A 26870-nucleotide genomic window follows, 5' to 3' on the forward strand; every position below is an offset into this window, starting at 1 on the left:
CTGTGTGATGAGGGTACACGCAGACAGTAATTTATGCTACCGTCACTTAACCCTTAGATATGTGTGTTGAGTTTTAAGACCATTCAGTCACCAAACAGCACCAAGACAGCAAAGAACACTCTCTCTACAAAACTACTAAAGTAAAAAAACTACAGTCTGCAGATTTAGTAAATGGTTTGTCTTTAATAGCTTGATTCATATCAAAATTCAGCTTCTTTCTCTTGATTTTCATATACAAAAATAAAACACTCATCATTAGATTCAGCATTGTCTTTCACAGTAACAGTGCAAGTATGAAGTACTTTTATCCTTGAGAAAAGCTAAAACAGTTGTTCCATCAAACTTCTAAAACACTTTCGTGAATGTTTTAAGAAAACGTGGCCAGATACTGCCTGAATGCATCGGTCCATGCACCAATTCATCAACACGTCATTTAGCCCTTAAAATAAATCTACTATAAAAGAAGCTATTTTGTCCTTTTTCTGTTATGATGGCTGTCAAATTAGATCATTCACGAACATTTTATGGCATTCTCTGTATTGGTTCATGTTTTACAAAGGCTTTAACCTTCAATAACATTACATACATACAGGATTAGTAGAATACAGCTGTTAAAAATACTAATAATGTATTTTTTGAAAGGCCTTGCTCTTTTTATACCCAATCATGACGCTCACCTGTTTCCAATGAACCTGTTCACCTGTGGAATGTTCCAAACAGGTGTTTTTGGAGCAGTCCTCAGCTTTGCCAGTCTTTTTTTTTTACGTTTGTTCCAGCGTTTTTCACACATGTTGCAGGAATCAAATTCAAAATGAGCGAGTATTTTCACAAAAAACAATCAAGTATCAATTTGAACATTAAATATCTTGTCTTTCTAGTGAATTCTGTTGAATATAGGTTGAAACGCATTTGCAAATCATTGTATTCTGTTTTTAATTTACATTTTACACAACGTCAAGTTCATTGGAATTGGGGTTGTGTATCCTAAGGAAACCATATCCCAATTATGTTAATATCATAATTTCTATTATAATTTCTATAAATCAGCAACAAATTTGCTTTTGTTTTGGATAAAATCTGTTGTACTGTTAGTGGTTTAGTCTATAATTTAAAAGCAAAAGCAGAGCTAAATTCATTGTTTTCAATGAGTGTGAATGAATCAAATATTCTGTATATGCTTCACTACACTGCCTCCAAAAACTGACGTGGACTGGGGCCCCACTGACAGGTGTCAGTGTAAGCAGGGGTTAGTCTGCCCGTCTCATTTGCCAGTCTCCAGTACCTCTCCTTCAGGATGAATGCTGCTGCTTTGGGCTGCCTTTCCCTGGTGAAAACACCCTTCTTGTTCCCCGCCACACGGTAGAAGCCTGCAGACACAAGAGGGATCCAGAAGAACCTCGTCACGTACAGGACGCAAATCAGAGGAAAGATGTTTCTATGTTGCTTGATTGGAATTTGGTTACTAGCCGCTGGTCTGTCTCGTCTTAGCTGATCTCCTGGTTATCTTTTTTTTTACATCATGTTTTTTATTATATCCTGATTTTTAACCCACCTTTTACACTTTGTGTTTCTGCATATGTGATTGTTTGTTACTGCATGTTTTATTGTTAACTATAAACTCATCATCACTGTAAATGAGGGAAACCTCAGTGTCCTACGAGTATAAATAAAGATTGAGTATTCGATTGATGAAACCTGGTTATTAATATCCCTTTACGATTCTAACATTATCATAATACGGATCATCTGCGCAGGAGGGTCTCTCCACACTTTTGTTGTAAAACAAAAAAACCAACAATGTTTGTAAAATTGTTATCAATATAATGTTTCAGCAAGAACTACAGTACAACAAACAATACATAAATACTAGGGCTGTCAATTAAAATATAATGTATTATAAGGGGCTTTTGCATGTTCCCCCACTGTTTGCGTGGGATCTCTCCAGGTGAGTGTGAATGGTCTGTCTGTCTCAGTGGCTACGTTCACACTGCAGTTCCAAGTGACCTGAATCGGATTTTTCCGCTCATATGTGAACAATAATTGATTTGCTTTCGACAGTGTGAACAGCACGAGTCACACTGAATCTGACATTTTCCAATCGGAATTAGGCCACTTTTAAATGTGCTACTGAATATGATACGTATCCGATGCGACTTTAGTAATAAGGGCGTACTCACACTGTTCTTCTGGCCGGGGCCAAAACCGTTTTTTCAGCTAAAGCCTAGTACCTTTAAGCAGTGTGAGTGCACCCGCTCCGCGCACAACTACGGCCAGCGGGCCGTCCACGGCCCGCTTGAAAGAGGTGGGCTTTAGCGGAGCCGTTTGCACATGTACGAGCACGAGCGTGCGCACGTGTGCGAGCCCGAGCACGAGCCCTACGGCAGTAGCGTTATGTCCGCCTGTTCGGACATAGTAAATAGAAGGACGGACCATGCGCGGACTTTTAACAACAACAACAATGGTGGTGAAAGGTTCGCGTTGGTGTGATGCGGAGGTGGAGTGTTTACTGCAGATTTGGTCGGATGAAAGTATTCAAAAACAGTCGAAAACTCAGAGGTCTGTGGAAAGATTTGTAAACAAAGCCACACACACGCGATCAACGCATGTGACGTGTTACGGCGTGATGGCGTATGGACAGCAAGAAGCATTGGCCGAGGCCCCGGCAGTGTAGTACAAACGGGGCTGGGGCGCGGGGGGGAGAGGGAGGGGGGACAAGTACCCTAAAGTCCGGGTCGCGGTCTGGGAGGACAGTGTGAGTACGCTCTAAGACAGAGCTCATGGTGGTGGCCCCTGCACCACTGCTCAGGAAAATTGGAGACCTGGCTCTGGTTGTGGATGGCTGCTCCATTTCCCCATCTACTGAGGTGCGCAACCTGGGTGTTATTCTGGACTCCACTCTCTCCTTCCGGTCTCACATCAACAATGTCACCAAGTCTGCCTTCTACCACCTCAGAAGCATCTCACGACTCTGGCCTTCACTCACACCTTCAGTATCTGAGACACTCATCCGTGCTTTCATCACCTCCTGTTTGGACTACTGCAATGGTGTCCTGTCTGGACTGCCCACCAAGATCCTTAGCAGACTGCAGTATGTTCAGAACTCAGCTGCCAGGGTTTGAAGCCACACAAAGCCCCGGCAGCATATCACTCCCATTCTCCAATAGCTCCCCTGGTTGCCAGTAAAGTCATGCATCGCCTACAAAGATCCTCCTGCTCACCTACAAATCTCGCCATGGATTCACGCCACAATACCTCACAGATCTCCTCCACCCCTGCACTCAGTCACGCTCCCTGCGCTCCTCTGACAAGGACCTGCTTGCCACCCCCAGCACCAGGTTGCGGACTTTTGGGGACGGGGCTTTCTCTGTCAACGCTCCCACACTCTGGAACAGCCTACCACTCCATGTCCGCTCTGCCCCGTCCCTGCCCATGTTCAAAAAGCACCTCAAAACATGTCTTTTCATCAAGTCCTTTGACCCCTAACAGCATTCATTCCATCAGCTGGCATGGATATCATTAAAAGAACCCTCAATATACTGTAGTCATGGGAGGGGAAGAAATTCATTCAGCATACTAACAAAATGACATCAGGTGTGGTTCAACAGGTTGTCAGGAGCTCCAGCTGCAGTACCTTGTGCGGTCATGAAGTCGGCAAAGTTCCAGATGAGTTCACCAATGACGTACTGATTCCTCTTCTGGTCGAACCCGTTGTGGTAGCGCTGCAGGACCGCCTTCTGGTACTCCTCCGTAAACATCACGGGTGGATCCTGGAGGGTGAAAAGACAGCTTCTTACCCTCGGCATTAATGTGGCTGGGAAAATGTGTCGCATTCAGAATCTCTCAAACTGATGTGGGGAGGCTTAAGTTTAGCAACATCTGAAGTTCAGTGCAGCCTTAGGATGCTACACAAATAAATCATATTAATGTAATTGCTGGTGCATTAAACAGCTGGGTAATTGGTTGTGTATGCGTATGAATCCTTACACTGTGAAGCCCTGCCACTGCATCTGCTCCATATTCACTCTGGATGATGGGTTTCTGGTACTTTCCATACCAGTCCTCAAACTGAGTGTTGAGCTGGATGGGGATGAGCTCCAGGTGGCCTGGATCTGTGTACCAGGAGAAGTAACTGTTGATGCAGATTACATCCACATAGGGAGCCTAGAGATGGGATAATAACACTCAGAGATACTCGCTCTGGTATGTGTTTCTGTTTCCAGACTCCTGCTCTGCAGTTTTGAATTAAAGCGATACAATAGAGTTTGATTCAGACATCTTTTTTAAAAATCACACTTGGATCACAGTGGAGTGGGAGTGGGTGAAAAAGGGAGAGCTGAAAAGAAGACAGAGCAGGGACCCCTTACCACATTGTATTACATTGAGAAGTGTGTAGTGTTAAAACTCACCCCTCTGTCCCTGGCATAGTGACTGTTGGAGACATAAGTGACAGGCCGGGTTGGATCCAGAGCTTTGGTATGTTCTATCAAGGTCCTGGAAGAAAAAGAAAAAAAAGGCACCCTTATGTATTCACATTGACAGTTTTTTTTTTCCACAATTAAACTATTATATAATCTCTACAATGTCACAAAGCACTTAAGCAATATCACCCAAAAGGGAGTGTTATACATAATACCTGGTCTGCAGACTTGTGTCTACCACCAAATATGAGTCGTGATGATATTCCGTACAAAAGCACGACCTCGAGTGTGATATTGCTTTTATACGACTGCAAAAGCCATTTAATAGTTGAAGATATAATCCATAATATTTTCAAGTTAGTTGTCTTTTAAGTTACTATCTATCAGAGAGTGAGTTAAAACAATGGTAATTGAACATAAGATCCACTAATGGAATCACTTGTTGCCTCTTTGCCGAGTATTCCCATCTGTGTGTCTATGGAGACGTTCCCTCTCTAAATGCAAATGCGCCACCGTGTTAGTGACGCTGCTGACAGTGGTTGGTCTGCCTGGTGTAGCTCGTTACTAACGGTTATGCTGTGTTCACTTGTAATCGGAAATCAGGAACTTCCAACTGCTGAGTCAGACTTGTAGTAAGGGCAGAAGAGTAATAGGAACATGTGTGTGTGTGTGTGTGTGTGTGTGTGTGTATGGATTTAAGAGAATAACATATAGGGGACAGACCGCAAGTAAAGAGGTGAATGTGTTTCAATAAAGTTTACGGAGGAGCAAAAAAATCAACGTGCATAGCAACCGCAAATGTGACAATATAGAGGGTACAGAAAAAGAACAGGCTTGCCTACAATTACATCTTTCTGCAAAATAGGTCACCAGAAAAAAGGTATCTCATGTGGTTTAGACGATCGATTCCTGCTCTCCAGACTGTTTTCAGCTCTCTCTTCTTGACGACTGAATGTTTACGTTTATATTGTTGAGACTTAGCCAAGTCTGACAGCAGCCCGTGTTGTTTGGCATTAGCTTAATTTTTGCTATTCTCTAATTTGTCTAAATGGGATGATGTCTTATTGAGACTAGAGTAACTGCAGTCATAAGAGCACACCTGGAGGTCTGCACTGAAGTATACAGGCTTCTTTCCTTCTTTTCGTCCTCCTCTGAAGACTATTGATCATTTTACTCAAAATGTGTGGAAATATGATCATATTTGCGATGATCTAAGATGGATAACGACCGTTAATGTAATTAATAGTTTAGAACACCTGTTAAGCAGAGACATGTAGTCAAAAGTCCCAGTGATGTTGTGCTGTATATCAGCGCTCACAGAAAGCCTCTTGTACAATCAAATTAAGACAGTGCTCCACATAAAAAGACCAGTACTCACTTGAAATAGAATTCAGCAGGGGGCATCTCTGAAGCTGGCTCATTGGCCACTGACCACATGACCACAGAGGCATGGTTCTTGTCCCGACGTACGAGCTCGTCCATGACAGCCAGGTGATGGGTCAGGGAGGCGTTTCCAAAGCTGCGACTACATCGGTAAGACACAACACACTGAGTTGACCTCTTATGGAAAAACTAGGCTGATGGCAGCTCCAGCCATCGTTTCAGGATACCTGCTCTCAAACAGTCTACAAGATAAAAAGCATAACACTAAAAAACAAAAACAGTGAGGAATGATCCAACTGTAATCTGGACTTGATTCTGTGATCAGTTACATTTTTAACGCCACCCCTTGTTAATAAAAAAAATACTTTATTTTCAATATGCTAATGAGAATCCTTTCATTTGCTGCACTTTCCTCGTTATTTTCCAAATGAAAGCCCAATATTGGCACTTGTTTTGCAGACTTTCAAACTTTCATATTCATTGTAAGTTGGTGCGTCCAGTTTGTGACTTAGCCGGGATCTTTCAACCCGACTTGTCAGAGTGTTACACAATCCTGACTAAGACAGGGTGATGTTCCTGCATTTACAGTAGATTTTGTTGCTCTAGTTTAAGATGAAACTGGGAGAAAAGACAGGATATTCATGCTGTTGCCCACTCTGTACCCTCAAACACACCCAAAGGTCACAGCGATACTTGCATGTCTCTGATGCCCACCCCCGGGCTCTCATCTATCACCACGATGCCATGGCGGTCGCACATCTGCAGGATCTCCTCAGCATAGGGGTAGTGGCTGGTGCGGAACGAGTTGGCCCCCATCCACTTCAATAAGTTAAAGTCTTTGACAATCAAGGGCCAGTCGAAGCCTTTACCTCGGATCTACAAGGCGAGGTAAACAGTGGCAGGGAGAATTGGATATTGTAGTGTGTTACCTGTAGTGTGCGCCAAGGTAACGTTGGTCTGATGTTAGCTCATGCTACAACAGACATGTTGCTTCAAAGCTGAAATACAGGGAGCCTTTTGGTAGAGCTCTTGCCTCCCTCTGGGGGTACTCACATTAGAATCCTCATGTTTATTGACTCCATGGAAATAGAAGGGCTTGTTGTTGATGAGGAACTGTGTGCTGGTAACGTTGACTGTGCGGATGCCAACAGGTAGAGTATACACATCCTCATACGTGGATCTCTCATCGGCTGCCATTAAGCGAACCTAGATGTTGAAATGCAAATGTCAGAAACATCTCTTTCAGCAGACATTGTAAATAGAAGAGGTTGGAGGACTGTTACAGCTAGTTGAGATGTTTATTATTGACAGACCGATTAATTGGGCAGATTAATGGCATTTTGAGATAAGCGGTATCAGACGAGGCCTGCGTTCAGGAGGCTGATTAACAAAAAATATGTGGCTGCTGTAGAATGAAGTTGCAACAGCTTCCTGGTCTCATCTGCATGGAAACAGCTGCTGTACTCCAACAAAACATCTCCTAAAGCAGTACTGAACATGCAGAGCATTATAACAGGACCGGCTGCTCAGCCTTACAGTGTTTGCTGGTTGGATTTAGTCATGTTCCATCATTGTATTATTATAAACATGAACTACTCCTCCTGACTTGAAGACAGGGAGGAGGATGTAGTCCTGTGATCTCAGAGGTAAATATGCTGTTGAGTGCATTCAACTCTGTTTAACCAAATAATGACAAATTGTAATTAATAAGAGGTTAAGCTTTCTCAAGCCAACTGGCTAGCTACTGTAGGTGCAACCAGCATTCCACAGATGATAATTTCTGGATTAATGTGAACTGTCAGCCCGGCCAAAAGCCTGTGTCTGGCCGCAAGGTCAGAAACAAAAGGTAAGATGGCCGACAACCAGGCCACCCCCTCCCCCACACAGTTCTCACGGCCAGATGTGAAAACTGTCACACATCAGTCCATTGGCTGACCTGACCTCCTGACCGATAACATCATGTTGGTGCCCCCAAGGAACTGTGGTTTAACTAGAGTCATTTCTATTATTATCTTTGATACTTATTTGTGATAGCTAATAGTAATTGAACGATTATTGAGAATTTTCAGTCTCACAATCTGATCGTGGGTCAATGCCCAACACTACCATCACAAGTCTACTGGCAATGCTCATGTGAGACACGTCTGAAAGTGACTTACCTCCATAGAGTAAAGGTAACCTGGATTCTCATGCATCAAGTACGGCCACCACAGCTTGACATCCATTACTTTGAGAACTCCAGATGGTGCGCTGTTGGAGGCCACACTGCAGCCATCTTTGTCCATCAAAGTGACCTTCACGGTGGCTGTGGCAGCACCTCGGACTGATACTGTGTATGTGACTAGACCTGAAACGAGGGGAGGACAACAGCACGATACTTCTCTTTGGCTGTTCACAGAACTCACATGCAGCTTTACTGAGCAGTTCACTCTCTTACAAATACTTTGGTGCTGATGTGATGATTTGACATTTACCAGTGTTATCCAAGAAGTCAGTCACCACAGTGATGTCATCCACATAAGCCTTAGGAGTAGTATACAGCAATACAGAACGATGTATGCCAGCATAGTTGAAGAAATCAAAGTAGATGTTTTGCACAAAAAAGCCTTCAGGATACCTGTTTGAGCAATGACATCCTCATTATCTGAATTCTCACAGGAACACATTTCACCCGAATAGGACATCAACTAGAAAACCATGATTCAGAACACTGGGAATAACTGGAACAGTGAATGTGACCTAATCAAAAGTTTGCTGAGTGAGCACCCACGATATTTTAGGCTTTTGTTATAATAATAAAAAAAAGAATTGGGTTACCTGGTGCGGTCGTTCATGTACTGGATGCTTCCTGGAGGAAGGGTCTCCAGAGTCAGAGTGTTGTTGACAGCGATGGTGACCCTGCATGGCTGAGTTGGGTCCTTGCGGATTAAACTGCCTATCTCAGCCTCAAAAGGAAGATGGCCACCGTTATGCTCTGTCACTTTCACCCCGTTCACCCACTGCAAAAGATAAAGACAATTCATCCAAATGCTGGATCACATTGTTAGGGGATGTGGATATAAACGTTTGGGTGACATATCTTAAAAACTAAAGTGAAGCAGATGACCTCTTTTTCCAACTGTGATGAAGTGGATTGATAAGGCACATGTCATACTCACCACTACTGAATAATAGTGAGCACTTCCCACTCTGATAACCACTCTGGTTCCTTCATCGGTGATCCAGCGGGCAGGCACCACCACCTCTCGCTCATACCACACCCAGCCAATGAAATCTCTCAGTGTGGGGTCCTGGGTGATGTCATTGTAGCTGGCAGGAACTGGCATGTCAATCACTGGGCCCGTCTGGGCAAAATAAAAGGCAATATTTAATTTTATTCAACAGTGGATCTGCTGTAGTGGTGAATATGCAGACCCAACTATACCTTTATGCAACCATCACACATAGCATGAGTCAAGACATTATTTTCTGCATGGGCTACTGAGCACTGCAAATGATATATTAGAATTTTGGTATTTCTTCTAATGTCCACTATGTGGCGCCGGAGAACACACGCTAACTGGCACTGTGAATCTGACTCAATATGGGTGTGTAGATATCTTCAGGTCCGGTCTCTTATCCAATACAATGAAGCATCAATGGGCTCCTTCCTTTTGGATTGCATTTGGTAATCGACTTTACTATGAGAGGAGCTGGTACCTGGGCCAGTAGATAAGTCTTTCTAAACACTCTTGATAAACTGCCACCTACTGACAACAGGAAGTCCGCTTTATGTGTCATCACATTTTGAGGGGCTTGGGATTCAGAATCGAGTCAGATTTGGCAGAATTCGAGAGTTCTGCAGTAATTGGGCTCATGTGTGGCCAGCAGCCTCCATAGCACCCCCAAATGCATGCCATGGTTACGAAAAAGTTATTTTGATGTTCACAAAATTTGGTGAGATCATTGCTCTCATCGTTAAGAACATATTGACAATTTTTTTTTTCGCCTGAAAAAGTCAGCCATCTTGGATCCATCTTAAATGTGGTCAGCAGAACCACAAGACCTTCACGTTGCCAAATTGTTCTGTTTTACTGAAACAGGCTTGCTGTTAACCTGAATATCAGATGACTTTCGTTTCGCCTTGACTCCGCCTAGCTCCACTAAACCATCTGGATTCGCTCCATAGGAAAGTGATTTTAGGGACAGCAAAAAATGGTCAGGACAACCGAGGGGGGGTTTACCAGATGAGCGTAGCAAGGAGGGACCAAATTCATCTGGCGAGAGTAAGGTTAGCTTGCTGTGGGCAGGTGGGCAAATTGTATGTTCCCCATCAAACAGTAAACTGTTGTAACTTGACTTTACATTGTCCATTCTGCCCCAAATTTCTCATTCTGGATAAGAGACCAGACCTGAAGACATGTACACACCCATACTGAGTCAGAGTCACAGCGCCACCTACTGACAACAGCAAGTAAAGCTTATGTGACATACATGGTCCGATTTACATGAAATTTATATGGTGTGGCCTACATCTGATAAACAGCAACATGGTGCATAGTTAGTGATGAGAGGACGTTCAGTTTATTTATGACTGATGGGAAACATTATGTTCGGCGTAGGACTGGGGAAAGACTGAACCCAGAGTGTGTAAAGAAGTCAGTTACATTTGGAAGAGGAAGTGTCATAGTTTGGGGGATGTTTTTTGCAGCAGGAGTTGGGCCTCTTGTACAGCTACATGGCAGATGAATGCAGTTGTTTGTGAACCTCCTTCAGCAACATGCAACACCTTCACTGCAATCATCTCCCAATCAAGAAGAAGAAGAAGAATTACTTTATCCCGCAACGGGGAAATTGAATTTTTTTCACTCTTATGACATTAATCATAATAAGAGTGAAAAAAGCAACATTAATCATGTTACACACACACACATGCACAGACAAGACCTATACATGCAATTAAGGAGAGATTTTAGAGCTAGGGGGCAGTTGGGGATTCGGTGCCTTGCTTAACAGCACCTCAGCAGTGCCCAGGAGATGAACTGGCACCTCTCCAGCCACCAGTCCACACTCCATACATGGTCCACACAAGGACTTGAACCGGCGACCCTATAGTTCCCAGCCAAGTCACCTATGGACTGAGCTACTGCCGCCCTAATCAACTGCAATTTTCATGCAAGACGATGTCCCCTGTCACTCTGTAAAACAGGTTACGCAGTTCCTTGAAGCTAAGAATATTGAAACAATGAAATGTCCAGCCCAGAGTCCAGATCTAAACCCCATAGAGAATCTCTGGAAAATCCTCAGCAACAAAGTGCTGCTAAGAAACCCACTACAGTTACTGAACTGTGGAAGAGACTGAGTCAGAATGGACCAAGATCAAAGCAGAGCAGTGGAGAAACTAGTGATGTCCTGTGGGTGCAGATGTGCTGAAGTCATTCAAAGCTGTGGCCTCTACACTTCCTGTTTATCTTTGAATCCTATAGAAGAAAACATTGTTGAAATCTTCTTCTGACACAATGGTTACTCTTCTCTAATGTTGCTCACAGGTTTTATTGAAGTGCCTTGGTTATTTAAAAAATAACATGCTAGTACAGCAGTGGTGTAGCCACAGCGGTTAGAGCTCAAAAACTACCATAATTCATAATAGGTCACCATTAATAGATGACTGTATCAACATAAGAGTTCAAAAATAGACGGGACAGAAAATGTAACGTCACACGTATCCATTTAAAGGAACTTCTCTCAGATAGCTGACAGCGTTTTTATGAAAGAGACTTTAAACGTTTAAACCTGTCAAACAAACAAAGTGAGCTGCTGTTATCTACTGTGCTGCTCACCTCTGCCAGGCGACTTTTGTACCATGCCTTCTCGAAGCCCTGGTTCCTGTTCGGGGACTTATCAGCCCTGAAGCTCCACAGCCCGCTCAGCTCCTTCACCTCTCTGGAGGAAGACTCCCGGGGGAAGAGCGCACCGGTGTCCAGCAGACACGCCGCCTCAAACACCGCAAACAGGCACAAGACCCCCAGCCCTTCGGGGGAGAGCATCCTGGACACCTTCTGCTGTCCACCAGGAACGATGCTCCGCGGTTTTCTTTACTGACTCAGTCACATGACTCGTTCTGTAGTCACGTGACCGCAGTGTCGCGCTGCCTTCCAGGACTGTCGGACATGTATTAATTAAGGTGAGCTGAACGTCGTCTAACGTTATCGTACAACGCCCAAAAATAAAGAAACTAACATTTAAAAGTTACATTATTAGGTCCCACTGAATGTGAATATTATATCATGCGATAATGTGCTCAGTATTTGTTATATTATTCAATATCGTAGATGTTTGTGGAGGTTGTAGTTCAAAGGACGGATTTTAAGGTGAAACATGAAGGTAGCATGGTGTCTCCCCTCCCCTCCAAATTAAAAGCCGAGTTTTAGGTTCCCCTTCAGGGTTTTCTGCTAAAAATGATTTTTTTTTACCCAAACCCTAATTCGCTTTATGCCTAAACCTGAGAGGTTCGTGTCATGGTCCTCAAAATAAGACACAAAAATAACAAATAATACACCACACTAAGACACAAACAGGACAAGATCACAAATTAATCTCCACTTACAATTGGACCAAATCCAAGGAAAAAAGTAAAATACTTTTTACCAAATGTCTTGTAAGTACACCACTAAGGTAGCTACTGTATGCTTCAAAGAAATCTAAAAAGTCTGAATATTCCGTATTTGTCCAGCTCTTACGTGAAGGTCAACTGTGTGATGAGGGTACACGCAGACAGTAATTTATGCTACCGTCACTTAACCCTTAGATATGTGTGTTGAGTTTTAAGACCATTCAGTCACCAAACAGCACCAAGACAGCAAAAAACACTCTCTCTACAAAACTACTAAAGTAAAAAAACTACAGTCTGCAGATTTAGTAAATGGTTTGTCTTTAATAGCTTGATTCATATCAAAATTCAGCTTCTTTCTCTTGATTTTCATATACAAAAATAAAACACTCATCATTAGATTCAGCATTGTCTTTCACAGTAACAGTGCCAGTATGAAGTACTTTTATCCTTGAGAAAAGCTAAAACAGTTGTTCCATCAAACTTCTAAAACACTTTTGTGCATGTTTTAAGAAAACGTGGCCCGATACTGCCTGAATGCATCGGTCCATGCACCAATTCATCAACACGTCATTTAGCCCTTAAAATAAATCTACTATAAAAGAAGCTATTTTGTCCTTTTTCTGTTATGATGGCTGTCAAATTAGATCATTCACGAACATTTTATGGCATTCTCTGTATTGGTTCATGTTTTACCAAGGCTTTAACCTTCAATAACATTACATACATACAGGATTAGTAGAATACAGCTGTTAAAAATACTAATAATGTATTTTTTGAAAGGCCTTGCTCTTTTTATACCCAATCATGACGCTTACCTGTTTCCAATGAACCTGTTCACCTGTGGAATGTTCCAAACAGGTGTTTTTGGAGCAGTCCTCAGCTTTGCCAGTCTTTTTTTTTACGTTTGTTCCAGCATTTTTGACACATGTTGCAGGAATCAAATTCAAAATGAGCGAGTATTTTCACAAAAAACAATCAAGTATCAATTTGAACATTAAATATCTTGTCTTTCTAGTGAATTCTGCTGAATATAGGTTGAAACGCATTTGCAAATCATTGTATTCTGTTTTTAATTTACATTTTACACAACGTCAAGTTCATTGGAATTGGGGTTGTGTATCCTAAGGAAACCATATCCCAATTATGTTAATATCATAATTTCTATTATAATTTCTATAAATCAGCAACAAATTTGCTTTTGTTTTGGATAAAATCTGTTGTACTGTTAGTGGTTTAGTCTATAATTTAAAAGCAAAAGCAGAGCTAAATTCATTGTTTTCAATGAGTGTGAATGAATCAAATATTCTGTATATGCTTCACTAAACGGCCTCCAAAAACTGACGTGGACTGGGGCCCCACTGACAGGTGTCAGTGTAAGCAGGGGTTAGTCTGCCCGTCTCATTTGCCAGTCTCCAGTACCTCTCCTTCAGGATGAATGCTGCTGCTTTGGGCTGCCTTTCCCTGGTGAAAACACCCTTCTTGTTCCCCGCCACACGGTAGAAGCCTGCAGACACAAGAGGGATCCAGAAGAACCTCGTCACGTACAGGAAGCAAATCAGAGGAAAGATGTTTCTATGTTGCTTGATTGGAATTTGGTTACTAGCCGCTGGTCTGTCTCGTCTTAGCTGATCTCCTGGTTATCTTTTTTTTTACATCATGTTTTTTATTATATCCTGATTTTTAACCCACCTTTTACACTTTGTGTTTCTGCATATGTGATTGTTTGTTACTGCATGTTTTATTGTTAACTATAAACTCATCATCACTGTAAATGAGGGAAACCTCAGTGTCCTACGAGTATAAATAAAGATTGAGTATTCGATTGATGAAACCTGGTTATTAATATCCCTTTACGATTCTAACATTATCATAATACGGATCATCTGCGCAGGAGGGTCTCTCCACACTTTTGTTGTAAAACAAAAAAACCAACAATGTTTGTAAAATTGTTATCAATATAATGTTTCAGCAAGAACTACAGTACAACAAACAATACATAAATACTAGGGCTGTCAATTAAAATATAATGTATTATAAGGGGCTTTTGCATGTTCCCCCACTGTTTGCGTGGGTTCTCTCCAGGTGAGTGTGAATGGTCTGTCTGTCTCAGTGGCTACGTTCACACTGCAGTTCCAAGTGACCTGAATCGGATTTTTCCGCTCATATGTGAACAATAATTGATTTGCTTTCGACAGTGTGAACAGCACGAGTCACACTGAATCTGCCATTTTCCAATCGGAATTAGGCCACTTTTAAATGTGCTACTGAATATGATACGTATCCGATGCGACTTTAGTAATAAGGGCGTACTCACACTGTCCTTCTGGCCGGGGCCAAAACCGTTTTTTCAGCTAAAGCCTAGTACCTTTAAGCAGTGTGAGTGCACCCGCTCCGCGCACAACTACGGCGTAGTGCGAGCCCGAGCACGAGCCCTACGGCAGTAGCGTTATGTCCGCCTGTTCGGACATAGTAAATAGAAGGACGGACCATGCGCGGACATTTAACAACAACAACAACGGCGGTGAAAGGTTCATGTTGGTGTGATGCGGAGGTGGAGTGTTTACTGCAGATTTGGTCGGATGAAAATATTCAAAAACAGTCAACAAGACGCACAAAAACTCAGAGATCTACCGAAAGATTTGTAAACAAAGCCACACACACGCGATCAATGCGTGTGACGTGTTACGGCGTGATGGCGTATGGACAGCAAGAAGCATTGGCCGGCCCCGGCAGTGTGAGTACAAACGGGGCTGGGGCGCGGGGGGGAGAGGGAGGGGGGACAAGTACCCTAAAGTCTGGGTCGCGGTCCGGGAGGACAGTGTGAGTACGCTCTAAGACAGAGCTCATGGTGGTGGCCCCTGCACCACTGCTCAGGAAAATTGGAGACCTGGCTCTGGTTGTGGATGGCTGCTCCATTTCCCCATCTACTGAGGTGCGCAACCTGGGTGTTATTCTGGACTCCACTCTCTCCTTCCGGTCTCACATCAACAATGTCACCAAGTCTGCCTTCTACCACCTCAGAAGCATCTCACGACTCCGGCCTTCACTCACACCTTCAGTAACTGAGACACTCATCCGTGCTTTCATCACCTCCTGTTTGGACTACTGCAATGGTGTCCTGTCTGGACTGCCCACCAAGATCCTTGGCAGACTGCAGTATGTTCAGAACTCAGCTGCCAGGGTTTGAAGCCACACAAAGCCCCGCCAGCATATCACTCCCATTCTCCAATAGCTCCCCTGGTTGCCAGTAAAGTCATGCATCGCCTACAAAGATCCTCCTGCTCACCTACAAATCTCTCCATGGATTCACGCCACAATACCTCACAGATCTCCTCCACCCCTGCACTCAGTCACGCTCCCTGCGCTCCTCTGACAAGGACCTGCTTGCCACCCCCAGCACCAGGTTGCGGACTTTTGGGGACGGGGCTTTCTCTGTCAACGCTCCCACACTCTGGAACAGCCTACCACTCCATGTCCGCTCTGCCCCGTCCCTGCCCATGTTCAAAAAGCACCTCAAAACATGTCTTTTCATCAAGTCCTTTGACCCCTAACAGCATTCATTCCATCAGCTGGCATGGATATCATTAAAAGAACCCTCAATATACTGTAGTCATGGGAGGGGAAGAAATTCATTCAGCATACTAACAAAATGACATCAGGTGTGGTTCAACAGGTTGTCAGGAGCTCCAGCTGCAGTACCTTGCGCGGTCATGAAGTCGGCAAAGTTCCAGATGAGTTCACCAATGACGTACTGATTCCTCTTCTGGTCGAACCCGTTGTGGTAGCGCTGCAGGACCGCCTTCTGGTACTCCTCCGTAAACATCACGGGTGGATCCTGGAGGGTGAAAAGACAGCTTCTTATCCTCGGCATTAATGTGGCTGGGAAAATGTGTCGCATTCAGAATCTCTCAAACAGATGTGGGGAGGCTTAAGTTTAGCAACATCTGAAGTTCAGTGCAGCCTTAGGATGCTACACAAATAAATCATATTAATGTAATTGCTGGTGCATTAAACAGCTGGGTAATTGGTTGTGTATGCGTATGAATCCTTACACTGTGAAGCCCTGCCACTGCATCTGCTCCATATTCACTCTGGATGATGGGTTTCTGGTACTTTCCATACCAGTCCTCAAACTGAGTGTTGAGCTGGATGGGGATGAGCTCCAGGTGGCCTGGATCCGTGTACCAGGAGAAGTAACTGTTGATGCAGATTACATCCACATAGGGAGCCTAGAGATGGGATAATAACACTCAGAGATACTCGCTCTGGTATGTGTTTCTGTTTCCAGACTCCTGCTCTGCAGTTTTGAATTAAAGCGATACAATAGAGTTTGATTCAGACATCTTTTTTAAAAATCACACTTGGATCACAGTGGAGATGGAGTGGGGGAAAAAGGGAGAGCTGAAAAGAAGACAGAGCAGGGACCCCTTACCACATTGTATTACATTGAGAAGTGTGTAGTGTTAAAACCTCACCCCTCTGTCCCTGGCATAGTGACTGTTGGAGACATAAGTGACAGGCCGGGTCGGATCCAGAGCTTTAGTATGTTCTATCAAGATCCTGGAAGAAAAAGAAAAAAAAGGCACCCTTATGTATTCACATTGACAGTTTTTTTTTTCCACAATTAAACTATTATATAATCTCTACAATGTCACAAAGCACTTAAGCAATATCACCCAAAAGGGAGTGTTATACATAATACCTGGTCTGCAGACTTGTGTCTACCACCAAATATGAGTCGTGATGATATTCCGTACAAAAGCACGACCTCGAGTGTGATATTGCTTTTATATGACTGCAAAAGCCATTTAATAGTTGAAGATATAATCCGTAATATTTTCAAGTTAGTTGTCTTTTAAGTTACTATCTATCAGAGAGTGAGTTAAAACAATGGTAATTGAACATAAGATCCACTAATGGAATCACTTGTTGCCTCTTTGCCGAGTATTCCCATCTGTGTGTCTATGGAGACGTTCCCTCTCTAAATGCAAATGCGCCACCGTGTTAGTGACGCTGCTGACAGTGGTTGGTCTGCCTGGTGTAGCTCGTTACTAACGGTTATGCTGTGTTCACTTGTAATCGGAAATCAGGAACTTCCAACTGCTGAGTCAGACTTGTAGTAAGGGCAGAAGAGTAATAGGAACATGTGTGTGTGTGTGTGTGTGTGTGTGTGTGTGTGTGTGTGTGTATGGATTTAAGAGAATAACATATAGGGGACAGACCGCAAGTAAAGAGGTGAATGTGTTTCAATAAAGTTTACGGAGGAGCAAAAAAATCAACGTGCATAGCAACCGCAAATGTGACAATATAGAGGGTACAGAAAAAGAACAGGCTTGCCTACAATTACATCTTTCTGCAAAATAGGTCACCAGAAAAAAGGTATCTCATGTGGTTTAGACGATCGATTCCTGCTCTCCAGACTGTTTTCAGCTCTCTCTTCTTGACGACTGAATGTTTACGTTTATATTGTTGAGACTTAGCCAAGTCTGACAGCAGCCCATGTTGTTTGGCATTAGCTTAATTTTTGCTATTCTCTAATTTGTCTAAATGGGATGATGTCTTATTGAGACTAGAGTAACTGCAGTCATAAGAGCACACGTGGAGGTCTGCACTGAAGTATACAGGCTTCTTTCCTTCTTTTCGTCCTCCTCTGAAGACTATTGATCATTTTACTCAAAATGTGTGGAAATATGATCATATTTGCGATGATCTAAGATGGATAACGACCGTTAATGTAATTAATAGTTTAGAACACCTGTTAAGCAGAGACATGTAGTCAAAAGTCCCAGTGATGTTGTGCTGTATATCAGCGCTCACAGAAAGCCTCTTGTACAATCAAATTAAGTCAGTGCTCCACATAAAAAGACCAGTACTCACTTGAAATAGAATTCAGCAGGGGGCATCTCTGAAGCTGGCTCATTGGCCACTGACCACATGACCACAGAGGCATGGTTCTTGTCCCGACGTACGAGCTCGTCCATGACAGCCAGGTGATGGGTCAGGGAGGCGTTTCCAAAGCTGCGACTACATCGGTAAGACACAACACACACTGAGTTGACCTCTTATGGAAAAACTAGGCTGATGGCAGCGCCAGCCATCGCTTCAGGATACCTGCTCTAAAACAGTCCACAAGATAAAAAGCTTAACACTAAAAAACAAAAACAGTGAGGAATGATCCAACTGTAATCTGGACTTGATTCTGTGATCAGTTACATTTTTAACGCCACCCCTTGTTATTAAAAAATACTTTATTTTCAATATGCTAATGAGAATCCTTTCATTTGCTGCACTTTCCTCGTTATTTTCTAAATGAAAGCCCAATGTTGGCACTTGTTTTGCAGACTTTCAAACTTTCATATTCATTGTAAGTTGGTGCGTCCAGTTTGTGACTTAGCCGGGATCTTTCAACCCGACTTGTCAGAGTGTTACACAATCCTGACTAAGACAGGGTGATGTTCCTGCATTTACAGTAGATTTTGTTGCTCTAATTTAAGATGAAACTGGGAGAAAAGACAGGATATTCATGCTGTTGCCCACTCTGAACCCTCAAACACACCCAAAGGTCACAGCGATACTTACATGTCTCTGATGCCCACCCCCGGGCACTCATCTATCACCACGATGCCATGGCGGTCGCACATCTGCAGGATCTCCTCAGCATAGGGGTAGTGGCTGGTGCGGAACGAGTTGGCCCCCATCCACTTCAATAAGTTAAAGTCTTTGACAATCAAGGCCCAGTCGAAGCCTTTACCTCGAATCTACAACGCGAGGTAAACAGAGGCAGGGAGGATATTGTAGTGTGTTACCTGTAGTGTGAGCCAATGTAACGTTGGTCTGATGTTAGCTCATGCTACAACAGACATGTTGCTTCAAAGCTGAAATACAGGGAGTCTTTTGGTAAAGCTCTTGCCTCCCTCTGGGGGTACTCACATTAGAATCCTCATGTTTATTGACTCCATGGAAATAGAAGGGCTTGTTGTTGATGAGGAACTGTGTGCTGGTAACGTTGACTGTGCGGATGCCAACAGGTAGAGTATACACATCCTCATACGTGGATCTCTCATCGGCTGCCATTAAGCGAACCTAGATGTTGAAATGCAAATGTCAGAAACATCTCTTTCAGCAGACATTGTAAATAGAAGAGGTTGGAGGACTGTGACAGCTAGTTGAGATGTTTATTATTGACAGACCGATTTATTGGGCAGATTAATGGCATTTTGAGATAAGCAATATCAGACGAGGCCTGCGTTCAGGAGGCTGATTAACAAAAAATATGTGGCTGCTGTAGAATGAAGTTGCAACAGCTTCCTGGTCTCATCTGCATGAAAACAGCTGCTGTACTCCAACAAAACATCTCATAAAGCATTACTAAACATGCAGAGCAATATAACAGGACCGGCTGCTCAGCCTTACAGTGTTTGCTGGTTGGATTTAGTCATGTTCCATCATTGTATTATTATAAACATGAACTCCTCCTCCTGACTTGAAGAGAGGGAGGAGGATGTAGTCCTGTGATCTCAGAGGTAAATATGCTGTTGAGCGATTCAACTCTGTTTAACCAAATTATGACAAATTGTAATTAATAAGAGGTTATGCTTTCTCAAGCCAACTGGCTGACTAGTGAAGGTGCAACCAGCATTTCACAGATGATCATTTCTGGATTAATGTGAACTGTCAGCCCGGCCAAAAGCCTGTGTCTGGCCGCATGGTCAGAAACAATGGGTAAGATGGCCGACAACCAGGCCACCCCCTCCCCCGGACAGTTCTCACGGCCAGATGTGAAAACTGTCACACATCAGTCCATTGGCTGACCTGACCTCCTGACCGATAACATCATGTTGGTGCCCCCAAGGAACTGTGGTTTAACTAGAGTCATTTCTATTATTATCTTTGATACTTATTTGTGATAGCTAATATTAATTGAACGATTATTGGGAATTTTCAGTCTCACAATCTGATCGTGGGTCAATGCCCAACATGACCATCACAAATCTACTGGCAATGCTCATGTGAGACACGTCTGAAAGTGACTTACCTCCATAGAGTAAAGGTAACCTGGATTCTCATGCATCAAGTACGGCCACCACAGCTTGACATCCATTACTTTGAGAACTCCAGATGGTGCGCTGTTGGAGGCCACACTGCAGCCATCTTTGTCCATCAAGGTGACCTTCACGGTGGCTGAGGCAGCACCTCGGACTGATACTGTGTATGTGACTAGACCTGAAACGAAGGGAGGACAAGTGCCACGATACTTCGCTTTGGCTGTTCACAGAAGTCCCATGCAGCTTTACTGAGCAGTTCACTCTCTTACAAATACTTTGGTGCTGATGTGATGATTTGACATTTACCAGTGTTATCCAAGAAGTCAGTCACCACAGTGATGTCATCCACATAAGCCTTAGGAGTAGTATACAGCAATACAGAACGGTGTATGCCAGCATAGTTGAAGAAATCAAAGTAGATGTTTTGCACAAAAAAGCCTTCAGGATACCTGTTTGAGCAATGACATCCTCATTATCTGAATACTCACAGGAACACATTTAAACCCGAATAGGACATCAACTAGAAAACCATGATCCAGAACACTGGGAATACCTGGAACAGTGAATGTGACCTAATCAAAAGTTTGCTGAGTGAGCACCCACGATATTTTAGGCTTTTGTTATAATAATAAAAAAAAGAATTGGGTTACCTGGTGCGGTCGTTCATGTACTGGATGCTTCCTGGAGGAAGGGTCTCCAGAGTCAGAGTGTTGTTGACAGCGATGGTGACCCTGCATGGCTGAGTTGGGTCCTTGCGGATTAAACTGCCTATCTCAGCCTCAAAAGGAAGATGGCCACCGTTATGCTCTGTCACTTTCACCCCGTTCACCCACTGCAAAAGATAAAGACAATTCATCCAAATGAGCTGGATCACACTGTTACGAGATGTGGATATATACGTTTGGGTGTCATATCTTAAAAACTAAAGTGAAGCAGATGACTGATTTTTTCAACTGTGATGAAGTGGATTGATAAGGCACATGTCATACTCACCACTACTGAATAATAGTGAGCACTTCCCACTCTGATAACCACTCTGGTTCCTTCATCGGTGATCCAGCGGGCAGGCACCACCACCTCTCGCTCATACCACACCCAGCCAATGAAATCTCTCAGTGTGGGGTCCTGGGTGATGTCATTGTAGCTGGCAGGAACTGGCATGTCAATCACTGGGCCCGTCTGGGCAAAATAAAAGGCAATATTTAATTTTATTCAACAGTGGATCTGCTGTAGTGGTTAATTTGTAGTTACAAGGATGATTAGAATCAACACGAACAACACAAATGATAATCCTCATTTTGCTCCTATAACAATTGCTGGATCTTAAGTCAGGGGTCAGGACCCCTCTAACACATCACAAGATGATTAAAAGAAATGCACAGTAAAAAAAAAATTTCTGTAGCATATACATTCTTAAGCTTTTTGTTTTTTTCTTTGGGAATACTGGATGCTAGTATTTCTTCTGGCTTCTCAATAAAAATATTGACAATCAATACTACTACTTCTAATAATAAATCCCCCAACTGCTCAAAGAAATGTCCACACTAAGGCCTTGACCTGTGATGAGGGGGTCTTGAGTGGACTTGGATCCATTTCAAGAGGCCACAAGCCATTAAGGTTGGGAACACTGATCTATGGTATTACAATGATAGCCAATATGAATATGAACATTTGTTAAATAAAGACCATAGTTAACATTTTTGTCTTCAGTAGACCCAGAATGGTCCACCAAGACTTCATGGTAAATTGAGGGAGAGGAAGAGAGACCCTGCCCCGGGGAACCCAGGGCCCCCGTCTGGTGCCAGGGACTCTGACTGTCGGAGAATTCGGCCTTCTTGGAGACCCTGAGTGGAGTCTTGCATGGGGCTCCTGTAGAGGATTCCAAAGTCCTGCTGGGACACTTGAACGGCCGAGAGGTGTGATGGGAGGAACGGCCTCCCTGATTTAAATCTATTGTTTGTTATTAGACTTCTACGCTAGTCATGAATTGTCCAAAAAACTAACACTATGTTCGAACATAAGGATGCTCATAAGTGTCCATGGTACTAGAGCACCCTTGGCCAAAGGTCGATGATCGATTTTGTGATCGTATCGTTGATATGAGGCTGCATGTTTTGGACACTCGAGTCAAGAGAGGGGTGGAGCTGTCAACAGATCACCATCTAGTGACGACTTGGATCAGAGAATGGGGGAAGATACCAAACAGGTCGGGTAAGCCCAAACGGGTAGTGTGGGTGAACTGGGAACGTCTGGAGTAGGGTTGTCAAAATAAATAAATAAATTGATAATCGTAAATTAATCAATACTAAAAATGAGAAGCGGGTAGATGCTAACTTGCAAAAGTATCGATACTTTTGCCGTCAACAGTGCAGCTTCCGCCTCCTCCAGTTGACAAAATTTCACCCAGCAGCTCTGCAGAGAAAACAAGACAGAAGCTACAGCTCGTCTCTCTGAACACATGAGAATCATAGAGAATCTCTGGAAAATCCTTGGCAACAAAGTGCTGCTAAGAAACCCAGTACAGTTACTGAACTGTGGAAGAGACTGAGTCAGAATGGACCAAGATCAAAGCAGAGCCGTGTGAGAAACTAGTGATGTCCTGTGGGCGCAGATGTGCTGAAGTCATGCAAAGCTGTGGCCTCTACACTTCCTGTTCATTTTTTAATCCTAGAGAAGAAAACATTGTTGAAATCTTCTCTTCTGACACAATGGTTACTGTTTTCACAAAATAAAGGTTTTTGTTGAAGTGCCTTGGTTATTTAAAAAAAACATGTTAATGTTAATGCTTGATCTCCAGTGTACAATATTTCTCCAGACTAAGTAAATCAGTAAATAAATACTTAAATGTTAATCTTGTCTTTGTTACAAAAGTAGAAATTTGCCTGGTAAAAAAGTATTTGTTGTCGTACTGAATGACTCAACTACCTGGCCACCTTGAGGTCTGAAGTATAATGTTTAATCAAAGATTTTATATTAAATGAAACACTTTGCTTGTGTTGTAATAAATGATAGAAGTGTGATACTGAATTACTTTTGACAGACTGACCTTTCCGATGGGGAACTGAAGTTGTTATATCCATCCATCTGGTCCCTCATTGTGTGACTTTGGTGTTTTAAGGGTTAGTTTGGATTCACACAACAAACAAGCAAACAAACAGAACGACGGTCCAACGGTAAACCAGCAACTCCCATTATCTGGGAGGTAAAACCACTGTTTTTGTTAAAAGGAGTCTGGTGGCTTTGAAGAGAGCGCAGATGGATAATATGGCTTAAGTTTCCCATCAGAAAGGGAAGTCTGGCGGCAAGTTAGAGGGGTGAAAATATTCTAAATATAGTCAACACTTAAACTGTTATTCAGTTCTATTAAGTGGGCCATTTTTTAGGTGTCTTTAACGTGTTTAGCTCTGCCCCAGTCAACGGCAGTACATTGCTTAGCTTCCATGTCAGTACTTCTCCCTGCTTCTCCAAACTGGGGGCATGATGACCACTGTCTACTGTAGATAAAAGAACATGATCATACCTTTAAACACACTTAATGGACAACTACCTGGCCACCTATGTCAAGTGAAAACCTTGACCTCTAAAATGTAATGTTTAATCAAACACTTTTTGATGTGTTGTTACTGAATGGAATACACGTTTGCGACGCAAGCTATCAAAGCGCAAAACGTTTAAAATGATCCAATACTTAGGAGTGATGTATTCAAGCTGAACTCGGTAACTTGGTAACCTCCACCTGCTGCTCCCTGGGTGGAAAGCGGCCTCTGACGCAGTGTCAATGACTGCTCATGAACTCTGATCAAACTGTGACTGTGAACTATTTCTGTGTGTTGTGTGTAGTGGAGATGCAGCGGATCTGGTATCGTCTCCAATATTGAGTAATTAGCTAGGTCGGATATCCAATTCCAGTCATTTCTGTTTCATTAAGATTATTCACAGCAATACAGTTACAACGATCTAGTCACTTCAATTCTATGTTTGCAACTCCGGTTAGGCTTTTATATTACATTTTAGAATATCTGTTTGCAGTGCACTTTACATGGAAGTGTTATTTATTTATTTTTGCTGCTAATGTACACTTTATTTGTTAATAAATAATATTAAGTACATTTATATCTGTGTTAATTTGTTACCTTTTTTTAACAAGACTAAATGTTTATGTCAAGCCTGATGCCTTCACTCACATGGAAAGGTATACTGTTCATTCATCCAACAGAAGTAAGAGATCAGTATCAGGTACTGGCCCATACACTCAGCCCAGGTATTGGATTGGATTGGAAAAAAGTGGATCTGTGCATCTCTAGTGTGTAGTGTTTTCAGAAACCCATTTTAGTGCACTGGTTATCTGTAAAATGAGAAGGTCTGTGACTAAGTTGAGCCACCCAAGCACTACCAGCCAACTGGACGGACAAACGCTCTCATTTTAAAGAGAAACTGTACAGTAAAATAGGTTTCTGAAAACACTATGTGCAAAATAGGCAATACGGTGACAGATTCATATTTGATCAGCAATGCCCAGTTTCATCAGAGTTCAAGAGCAGTCATTGACACTGCACCGGAGTGCTCGGCTCTGATTGGTGGTTTTGGGTCGGTCTCAGTGGAATCTTGCAGATGCCATTAGGAGCAGCAGGTGGAGGCAGAGCTACATTACTTTGTCACCCACTATAGGTCTCATATCTGCTGTTACTCAGGACAGATAAACAGTTTCAGAAAATAATGCACTTTGTTTTTTTTGCTGCTGTTATTTACTGTGCTGCTCACCTCTGCCAGGCGACTTTTGTACCATGCCTTCTCGAAGCCCTGGTTCCTGTTCGGGGACTTATCAGCCCTGAAGCTCCACAGCCCGCTCAGCTCCTTCACCTCTCTGGAGGAAGACTCCCGGGGGAAGAGCGCACCGGCGTCCAGCAGACACGCCGCCTCAAACACCGCAAACAGGCACAAGACCCCCAGCCCTTCAGGGGAGAGCATCCTGGACACCTTCTGCTGTCCAACAGGTGTTCACCCATGATGCTGCCTGGTTTTCTTTACTGACTCAGTCACATGACTCGTTCTGTAGTCTCGTGACCGCTGTCTCGTGCTGCCTTCCCGGGCTGTCGGAGATGTATTAATTAAGGTGAGCTGAACGTCGTCTAACGTGATCGTACAACGCCCCAAAATAAAGAAACTAACAATTAAAAGTTACATTATTAGGTCCGACCCAATAGCGAATACTATATCATGCGATAATATGCTCAGTATTTGTTGTATTATTCAATATCGTAGATGTTTTTGGCGGTTGAAGTTCAAAGGATTTTAAGGTGAAACATGAAGGTAGCATGGTGTCTCCCCTCCCCTCCAAATTAAAAGCCGAGTTTTGGGTTCCCCTTCAGGGTTTTATGCTAAAAATTATTTATTTTACCCCAAACCACTGTAGTTTCCTAAGCTTAAACTACTAGTAGTAGTATTAGTAAGTAGTTGTATTGCCTAAACCTGAGAGGTTTCAGGCAGAAAGCCCTGAAGGCAAACTTCTCACGTGTGTCAAGGTCGTCAAAATAAAAGACACAAAAAATTACAAATAATACACGGCACACGAGTGAACTTATAGGCCTACTTTATTCTAAACTCCCATCATTTTAATTTTTTATATTTTAATATTTTAAATAATTCCCCCTGGGATTCTTAAAGTATTTCTGATTCTGATTTCTCTGCACTGGTTTTAAAGCAGCATTCACTTATGCGACATTGAGTAGTCGAAACTAGATGGCGCCAGACACTTGTAGATCAAAGCCAACGGCGGAGCACAGAAGCATCAGTTCAGTCACTTTGTAAAAGGGTCGAGTAGCGGCTCCACATCCACACATGGACGGATTAATCCACCAGGGAGCCCCGGGTATGACCAAAGACATGTTGTCACACGTGTATTCAGGAATATGCACCATTCACAAACAACTCTGCAATTAATGAAATTGCAACAAACCAACTAACACACAATGAAGTTGCTTCCCTGGTTATCCAGCCGGGCCTGTGGATGCTGAGCCAGTGAGCTGGGAGGATATTTGTGGAGTCGATGCTATGCCAAAATCAGAAAGTGCAGTAGGCTCCTGCAAAACTATTTAAAACTAACCTCCTCCCAAACGTGTGGTAGAAGCCTAACAACCTACTGCTGTTTTTGTGTCTACAATTAATGAAGCATGATTGATGTTTCAGTTTTAGTTTTGGATCTGTTTCAGGTTGTACCTATGGCTGTTAGGCACTAACCATGAACCACATCATCCCTGATTCGGTCCACCTGCATGGGGACCTTGTTGCTTGACATTCCCCATCCATCACCCTCCCCTCATTTCCTGTCATCTCTACTGACAAATTGCTAATACAATCATACAATGGCCACAAATACTCTTTAAGACGCCACATAGGGTTAGGATTAGTCTAGTCATCAGTTTTCTTGGTAAG

At 43.0% G+C, this 26870-nt stretch overlaps 2 protein-coding genes across 2 annotated transcripts; both read right to left on the bottom strand.

The window, feature by feature from the left end:
- Positions 1 to 169: 169 nt before the first annotated feature.
- On the bottom strand, positions 170 to 25417 carry LOC310957043 (beta-glucuronidase-like). Its single transcript, XM_083927453.1, has 13 exons — positions 25200 to 25417; positions 21432 to 21617; positions 21089 to 21270; positions 20745 to 20887; positions 20429 to 20616; positions 19324 to 19476; positions 18973 to 19151; positions 18271 to 18417; positions 16869 to 16953; positions 16446 to 16622; positions 16093 to 16228; positions 13153 to 13897; positions 170 to 650 (listed from the first exon to the last, which is right to left on the bottom strand). The coding sequence occupies exons 1-12, from the start codon at positions 25404 to 25406 to the stop codon at positions 13713 to 13715; spliced, it is 1968 nt and encodes a 655-aa protein (XP_083783579.1). The 5' UTR covers positions 25407 to 25417; the 3' UTR covers positions 170 to 650; positions 13153 to 13712.
- LOC310957041 (beta-glucuronidase-like) lies at positions 644 to 11870 on the bottom strand. Its single transcript, XM_083927451.1, has 12 exons — positions 11621 to 11870; positions 8960 to 9145; positions 8619 to 8800; positions 8276 to 8418; positions 7961 to 8148; positions 6855 to 7007; positions 6499 to 6677; positions 5797 to 5943; positions 4407 to 4491; positions 3985 to 4161; positions 3632 to 3767; positions 644 to 1367 (listed from the first exon to the last, which is right to left on the bottom strand). The coding sequence occupies exons 1-12, from the start codon at positions 11825 to 11827 to the stop codon at positions 1183 to 1185; spliced, it is 1968 nt and encodes a 655-aa protein (XP_083783577.1). The 5' UTR covers positions 11828 to 11870; the 3' UTR covers positions 644 to 1182.
- Positions 25418 to 26870: the final 1453 nt, after the last annotated feature.

The sequence above is a fragment of the Echiichthys vipera genome (assembly GCF_963691815.1).
Source record: "Echiichthys vipera genome assembly, chromosome: 14".
In the NCBI taxonomy this organism is placed as follows: Eukaryota; Metazoa; Chordata; class Actinopteri; order Perciformes; family Trachinidae; genus Echiichthys; species Echiichthys vipera.

Coding starts and splice junctions, on each gene's coding strand:
- LOC310957041 (XM_083927451.1), bottom strand. CDS start 11,827: ATGCTCTCCCCCGAAGGGCTGGGGGTCTTGTGCCTGTTTGCGGTGTTT. Junction 5,944..6,498: donor GGGGTGGGCATCAGAGACAT/GCAAGTATCGCT, acceptor TTACCGATGTAG/TCGCAGCTTTGGAAACGCCT. Junction 4,492..5,796: donor CCTGCTGAATTCTATTTCAA/GTGAGTACTGGT, acceptor TTTTTCTTCCAG/GACCTTGATAGAACATACCA.
- LOC310957043 (XM_083927453.1), bottom strand. CDS start 25,406: ATGCTCTCCCCTGAAGGGCTGGGGGTCTTGTGCCTGTTTGCGGTGTTT. Junction 19,477..20,428: donor GTTACCTTTACTCTATGGAG/GTAAGTCACTTT, acceptor TTCAACATCTAG/GTTCGCTTAATGGCAGCCGA. Junction 19,152..19,323: donor ATAAACATGAGGATTCTAAT/GTGAGTACCCCC, acceptor CTCGCGTTGTAG/ATTCGAGGTAAAGGCTTCGA.